Here is a 7,643-nt window from a genome sequence, read left to right as displayed (position 1 = left end):
GGTAGATGAATCAGGAGTCACGTGACACCCATGGGCCTAGAGGCAGGAGACTCTACCAGGGTTTGTTAAGGCCAAGCGCCCACTGCTGCTGTCATTGCACCCAGAGGGCCGCCTACCCTTGGCTTCTCACCTTGATCCCATTGAGAATCTCATTCATGATCTTTAAACGTTTGTCTTTATTCTTCATATTTTTTACCTACAAGGAAACAATAAAAACAAAACACACTTCCATGTGAGAGTTTCCAGATTTGCTGCAGATGTTAGGTCTCGGTGACATTTGGGCTGTCACTGGTAAGAACTTGAGGTGCCCAGTGATGAGATGTGTCTCCCCCACTCCCCTCTTTGCTAACTCTGTCTCTGCCAAACCCACCTTCTTTCTGATTCTTGAAAGTGCCAAGCTCATTTTTGCCCCCAGCCTTGGCCTGACTCTGCCCTCTTCCCGGGTTGTCTTTCTGAAGGCTCACTCCTCCTTGGTCACACTTGTGTTGTGCAGAGCTCAGCTCAAATGTCCCCTCCTCACAGAGGGCTCTCCTGACACCATAACCTAAAACAGCCACCTAGCCAACTCACTATCACATCACCGTTTAACTCTGCACAGCAGGGTTGATTGCCAGGACTCAGGCTTCAAGTCTGAGTCCCTTGGGTGAGTGCTGTGTGTGGTGGGTTTGTGTTGCTCTGATGGAGACACAGGGCCAATAAACACTCTTCTAAGAACAGCCCCGTGGAGCAGGGTGGAAGAGCTATGTGCAGGGTCCCTGAGCAGCTCTTCTCTCTCCAATCAGGCTCTTGCCTCTAACATGAATGGAGTATATAAATCCTAAGAATGGTCAGAAGATTAAAAGAGAAAGCCAAGTTCACCTGGGATGGTGAAAAGTCTTCCAGCAGCTTTGCCTTGCCCAAACCCCCACCAAGAGTTAGAATAAAATAAGCCAAAGACTTTAGACTTTGAAGAAGGTCTATATATCCCCAGGGGGATACTGTTTCTTTACCTGAATAGTCCTATTCTTGGCGGCGATTATACCATTAACTGGGATTAGGAGCACCATCAGCCCAATGCCCGCTAAAATTGAGGGTCCTAACTCTCTCCACAGGAAGAAGATGGATAAGACGATCTGTAGAACATTTGACCACAGCAGGTGGACGAAGTTGGTCACGTCCATGAGCTTCTGGGCATCCACAGACATCAGGTTCACTGTTTCTCCAACGGTATACTGCTTCCTGGCCCGGTTGGATAGGATCAGCGACTAAAGATAAAGATGGGGATTGGGATCCATGAACAAGGCCAAGGATACTGGGGAGTAAAAGGGGAAACTCAGGAGCTGAGAACACAGCAGAAGAATGAGTTCTATGTAGATACAACTTTTTCAAGGGGCTGTGTCTTTTTGCCTCCAAATTTTACAAACCGTGTCCTCTCATCCTTGACCACTCTTTCCTGCTATTCCCACCTTCTCCAGCCCCATGCCCCACCCTGACTTCTTTGCTCAGAAAATTCCTATTTATCTTTTAGTGTCAGCTTAGCTGGAACTTCCCCAGAGAAGACTTGCCTGACTTTCAAGCTTGGGTTGGACAACCCTCCTGTGTCCTGGGCTAACTTCTGACATTGCAGTCATCACACTAAGCTGTAATTGTTTTTCTTTTTCTATTACCCCACCAAGTGTAAACTCTGGGAGGACAAGGGCTACATCCATTCATTTCAGGGCTGTATCACAGGGCACACAATAGGGAATCAAATACTGAAAGATGGAATAAACAGAGGGACAAAGAAAGGAAGTGTGTATTGATTCTGGCCTTGCAGACTTTTGACCTACCATGTTATTGGAAGCCATACTCCTATGAGGAGGTTGCAACCACTCCCAAGAAGGACAGAGATCTTAGAATGGAGAGGAAAACTGCAGAGTTCACACATTTGAAGCAAAATGACTTATTGTCAGGAATTTGCAGACAATGTCTAGATACTTAAATCTCATAGTATGAGCCTCCTGTTCTCATGTTAAAGAGATCAGAAAGCTAATCAACAGTGCCTTGCACAAATGCACCCAGTTGAGGGACTTGGCTTGCGGGGGCACCGAAACCAGCTTGCACTGTGCTCACCAAACCACCATCGATGAGGGCTACATCTTTCTGGAGGAAGGAGAGCCTTCTAATAGCTGCAAAGTCAGGGCATGGGCTATGAGTGGTCCTAGGTTTTTACCTCAGTACCTCTCCTAGAAGCTCTACTGTTATCTTAATCCACCAATACATGTTTCTTTGGCACATACAGGGCTTCTTGGTTGTACAATAAAAAGGGGGAAATTTCCTAAAATGTTAGGCCACCAAGGTTCTAGAGACATCAGTCCATTTCTAAGCCTCTCCTTCGGTATGGAAAAAGAAAAGCAAAAAACGGTAACATTTTCAAGGTCATCACTATAGTTTTCTTTTCTCAATAAATCTCAGTAAAGTGGAAAGGTTATTAATTTAGTCCCAATAGCCCTTGTCTGGGGGCAGGTCTTGGCTATGCGATTGTAGGCATTGAAATGGTCTAAGTCTTACTTGTCTATAAGATAGGGCTAATGCAATTACTTCACAGGGCTATCGGTTGATAATGGATGTGAAAAATGTTTCATAACATTTCATAAATGCAGCATTGTCTAAACATATGAAATTAGTCAATTTTAAATTCGATTTTAGTAGCAATATTTATTTGAATGAAGGTCTCTTTAAGGACTCTATTTTATAATTTCCTTATGCATTGTAACCTGTTGCAAAACCTGGAATATATTAAGAATCAAAATAGTGGGAATGAGTCATCACAATTGTAAAAGTGTACATTCATAGAGATGGCTGAGACAGCCTGGTTAGTGACCTCATATCCTGCAAATCAGCAGAAATCCAATATCTCCAGAAGGAATAAGGTGATTAAAAAATTAATTTGGGGGAAGACAAATTCCGGTATGAGAGTTTCTGGAAGTTCAAAAACTTGACCAGATTTCTGACCTAAATACCTGTGGATTACCTGTTGGGGTCTCTTGACAAGCCAACATCTACTCAGGGAGGACAAAGACACATTGATGTTTTAAGAGACGAAAGCAAAGGAGAAAACCAGGAGCTGTAATAGAGAAATCGCTGTGATGGAACTTGCAGGGATAGGAGAAAAAGAGGCAGAAGGGGCAACTACTCGATGTTCTGAGCTATGAAAAGTCCTATCCCCTCATGTATGAATTTCCTCCTCAGGTTTATAGTCACGGATCGTAACTATTTTATTTTCAGTTTTTCTTTTTATTGATTTCTTTTTCTATTGAGATATAATTGACTCTGCTTTCTTTCTTACGGGACAAAAGGAGACTTCACCTTGGGATCTAGGATATAAGGAAAATACAACTGCCTTGAGAAAGTTAAACGTTCAGAGGGAAGATGAGCAAAATCACCTTAAGGAAATGGAAAAGCTCGCAAGTCTGCAGAACTCAGCAAGCAGAGTGAATGTATTTACAAACTGAACACACAAGTCAGGCAGAGGAGGGGTTGGTCAGCCACTAAAGATTTAGAAAATGAAGTTGCTCGGCATAAGTAGGTCCCTGAGGGAACCCAAGGCTCAGGGACTCACTTCAGCAAGGCGGATGGAGCCCTGGTCCATAGACTCTAGTCTATGGCAAAATTATAATTTGAGATGGACGCATCAGGTCTGAGTTTCATGTAGTACTGGGTTTAAATGTAAATGTTGGTAGTTTTAAGAGTCTGCCCCTGGCCAGCTTCTTTTCCGATTTTACATTCTTTCCCAAGGTGTTCCCACCTTGTCGAGAGCGGTAGGAGGAGAGAGATAGATGTACAAGCCTTTACGGTTGAGAGGCAGATCCTGGGCAAAGACCAGCTTGCCAGCTCTTCTCTGGAGTACATCCCCCACACCCTCTGCCTACGTACACACTTTTCATATTTTAACTTCCAAAGAAACATCTAAAGAAGGCTCGATGGTTAGTCAAAATCACATTGACTAAAGGATTTATTTGGTGATGCCTGACTCTTTGTAAGTAAATTCCACTTACCTTTTTATATACAGAAGCCATGATGGTTGTCCGTACGTTTATACCCAGCTTGAAGCACAGTTCAAAGTAATACTGGAGGCAAAGAGACTGGATGAGGGCCACAACGAATAAAAGGACTGAATAGAGATATCCAGTCCACAAATAGGTGTCAGGGTCGTTTGCGAAGGAGATCAGCAACCTGCCAGAGAAAAACCAAGCGATGCCTATAAAGCCTCCCAGGCCTCCTCGTGCAACACCAGCTACCTTACCCTGCCTTGTAGGTTAAAAAAAAAAAAAGTGACCAGAATTCCAACGCTCTTGGAAGACTGAGTGCCATAGTCATGCCAGCCCTCTTGCTTTGGCTTGGAGATGAGCAGCGAGGGCTGAGGGTGGATGGTCCACGGCTACGAGAAGGGATAACGAATGCTCCACAGAGCTGCCACTGCAATGCCCCTGTCTCCCACAACCACTGGTCAAAGAGGCTGTGGGGGACAAGGCGGTTCGTTCCCAGGTCATGCAAGCCTGGAAACGAAGCAGGATACGGATGCAGCATGAGTTAGAAGGGTTTCCCCTGGAGGATGGTTCATTCCATAGATGCCGGCAGACTGGAACGTCTTGTCATGATTAACCTGAACCTCCCATTGAAGGCTGTGACCGTAGAGTGATTAGGTTACAGACCCGAGGTACAAGGCTCTCCTGGGGTATGCTGGCCACCTCCTGGATGGGGCTCAGCCCACAGCAGTTCTGTTTAACATACAGAGCCCCTAACGAGTACCTGGCTTCCTATGGGGGTGGGGGGATGGGCAACGTGGCAAAGAAGGAGGCTAAAGGACACATCATCTTAGATTTTGAAAGCTGCCTTGTGCTTTTCATGAATACAGCGCTGTGAGGTGAAAGAAAATTGTGAGCATTTTATAAAAATGGAATTTAAGAATAAGCTCCTGGCTGCATCTACAAGGGGCAAAAAGAAGAGTGCCCAAGAAGGTCCCGAGGCAGCGCCAGGCTTGGAGACTCACTTCAGCAGCTGGGGATTCAGGAACATGAGGATGTCATGCACTAGCTTCAGCAGGAACGACTTCAGGAGTATGACGTAGAAGGTTTTGAAGAGGGTCTTGATTAGCCAGGACTTGGGAAAGTCTTCCGTGGTTCCAGACTCCTTTTTTTTCTTTTTAGCTTCCTCCTAGGCGTGAAACCAAACAACAGCAGAGTCCGCAGAGCTGCGGATGTAAGACTTTGTCCTGCACTGAACGGCTCCAGGGTGTTAAGCCCCTGAGCCCTCATGCCTATTTTGTACAGGGTTTGGCGACACTCAGTGGCTCTCAATACATATTTCCAAGTGAAAAAGTAAATGAATTAACTGCTTAATGCTAAAGCCCACCAAGGCACAAATTCTAGTAATGCTAAGGTATTATTTTATTTTTCTATTTTTAAAAACAATTTATTATAGAAAATTTCAAGTATACCCCAAAGGAGAGCTAATAGTGCTTTATACTCCCATGAATCCATCACTAAGGTATTAGTATTGTGACTCCTACTAATAATATGAAATGCACTGCAAAATATAAAGTGCTGTAAAAAATGTGAGGACAAAAATCCCCATGACATTGATGTCCTCTTGCCTGAGACAGACAGCACATTCACACAGATCCTCATGGGAAAGTTACCAGGACAAGGACATCTTGGCTTTGACTCTGGTTCTTGGTCAGGCCATGCAACCTGGCTCCAGAGCTCCGCTGGGCGTTCTTCTGCTGCCTTTTCTGGAATGCCCGCCTGGCCTTGGGCAGCTCTCTTGCCATACACGTTTCAAATTTGCTGACCAGTGTCGTGGTTTGAATGTCTTCATCAACATCCCAGACATCTTCGAGTGTCAGAGGATGCTTGTAGCCTTTCAGAATAATGCTGAAACAAGAATGACCCACAGGCTGAGTTCCCACAGGCTGGGTCACAGGCTGTCTCCCTGATGCTTCTATCCAAGCCTGCCTCCCAGTTCCAGGATGGAGGGGCAGAAGAATGAGCCTTTTCCGTTGCCTCACTCCCCCATCTCCTGACCCCCTGAACTTGACAAAGGAGTGGGGAGAGCAGGAAAGGGATCAGGTGTGGGGGGGGTGACAGAAGGTGGTAGAAGACAAGAGGAAGGGAAGTGATGGGGGCACAACTGAACTAAGAGCCAAAAGAGCATCGCCTCCCCCTGCCCCTGCCCCTGCTCCTTCCTCCTGAAACACTGGCTGCCTCTCTGCTGCTCCGGGCTCTCCCTGAGAGGCCTCCTCCATGCCCTTAAGGAACCGAGCAGACCTGGAAGCTGCTTCCATACTTTCTCTCTAGATCAGGGCTCCCCAACCTGAGGTTTGAGAATATGGATGGAAAATACATCACATCTTTATTTTTAATAGCTTCTAACTGATATTTAGCCTTTCCTTCTAACATAAGCGTAGGTAACCAACCAGAGTTGTAAGAAGGAGTAACTGTGCTTTTGTCACTGGGAGAAATCATAGATGTTCTCGTGGCTCTTTTATACTCATTACTACTTTGTATGGTCATTATTAGACCCATCACGAGGTCTTGTTATTTAATGCATTAATAAAGAAGCACTTGTCTTATTATAGCACACATTTGGGGTTTGTTTGTTTTTTAAATTAAGTAACTATATTTCAATATATTTGTTTTCCTTTATAATACTATGTCTTTTATTATTGTATGCATTTAAAACATTATCTGAGAAGGGATTCACGGGTGTTACCAGCCCAAAGGGTCCATGAAACTACAAAGGACAAAAATGGCTGCTTCAGATATTCTGGGAGCCCAGGCCAGCTATTTTATCCCTTAGCCTCCAGGTTTGTGCCGCACTGCCTGCCTCCACATTTCCTCTTTCTGGTCCCACTCTCTCCTTTTCTTACTGCCCCCCCCCCGCCTTTTCTCCATTAAACCCCCAGGCTACCAAGAGCAAATCTCCCTCCATCTTCTTTCTCCTCAGCGTCCCAATCTGCCCAGGGAAGGAACTAAAATAAATTGACCCATAACTTTTAACATTCTCTGGCTCTAAGTAGAGGAGGAATGGAGGCCACAGGAGGCATTTTTAAAAATTAAGATTTCCACCACTTTCAGAAGAGTGAGAGGGTAGGGATAGAGATGACCCATTCTTCAGGCATTTCCTACCTGTCATACCAACTAAAGGTAATGCTACTCAGAAATGAAGCCGTGAGTGATGGATTCTGCAAGACAGACAACAAATTAGAAAGTAAATCAATTAGAAATAGGAACTCTATGGGATTCTAAAATCGGAAATGGATATAATGTTTTGCTGGAAACTAGATATGATACTGAAGTAGGCTGGTCAGCATATGTATTTATTTGGCAACTGTAAGGTTACCAGTAGAATGATAATCAGACCTTCTGGCATAGATGTATGAATTAAGTGTCTATACTAAAGATTGATGGGTCAGGGGCAGCCGGTTAGCTCAATTGGTTAGAGTGCAGTGCTCAAGACGCCAAGGTTGTCGGTTTGATCCCTGCATGGGCCACTGAGTTGCACCCTCCACAACTAGACTGAAACAACTGCTTGACTTGGAGCTGATGGGTCCTAGAAAAACACATTGTTCCCCAATAATAATAATAAAAAAAGATTCATGGGTCGATGTAAAAGTCAATATT

At 44.7% G+C, this 7,643-nt stretch overlaps 1 protein-coding gene across 1 annotated transcript in view; it reads right to left on the bottom strand.

The window, feature by feature from the left end:
• ABCC2 (ATP binding cassette subfamily C member 2) overlaps positions 1–7,643 on the bottom strand; it is a 97,576-nt gene that overhangs the window by 36,032 nt on the left and 53,901 nt on the right. Inside the window, exons 4-9 of the mRNA XM_019636278.1 lie at positions 7,149–7,204; positions 5,660–5,894; positions 5,012–5,175; positions 4,017–4,194; positions 990–1,244; positions 131–196 (exon numbers count right to left, since the gene is read on the bottom strand). Coding sequence (XP_019491823.1) covers positions 131–196; positions 990–1,244; positions 4,017–4,194; positions 5,012–5,175; positions 5,660–5,894; positions 7,149–7,204 — 954 coding nt within the window. The remainder of the gene's footprint in view (positions 1–130; positions 197–989; positions 1,245–4,016; positions 4,195–5,011; positions 5,176–5,659; positions 5,895–7,148; positions 7,205–7,643) is intronic.

Source organism: Hipposideros armiger, unplaced genomic scaffold (assembly GCF_001890085.2).
Source record: "Hipposideros armiger isolate ML-2016 unplaced genomic scaffold, ASM189008v1 scaffold_28, whole genome shotgun sequence".
Taxonomy (NCBI): Eukaryota; Metazoa; Chordata; class Mammalia; order Chiroptera; family Hipposideridae; genus Hipposideros; species Hipposideros armiger.
Note: the sequence above shows the minus strand (reverse complement) of the source record. Positions and strands in the feature narration are given on the sequence as shown.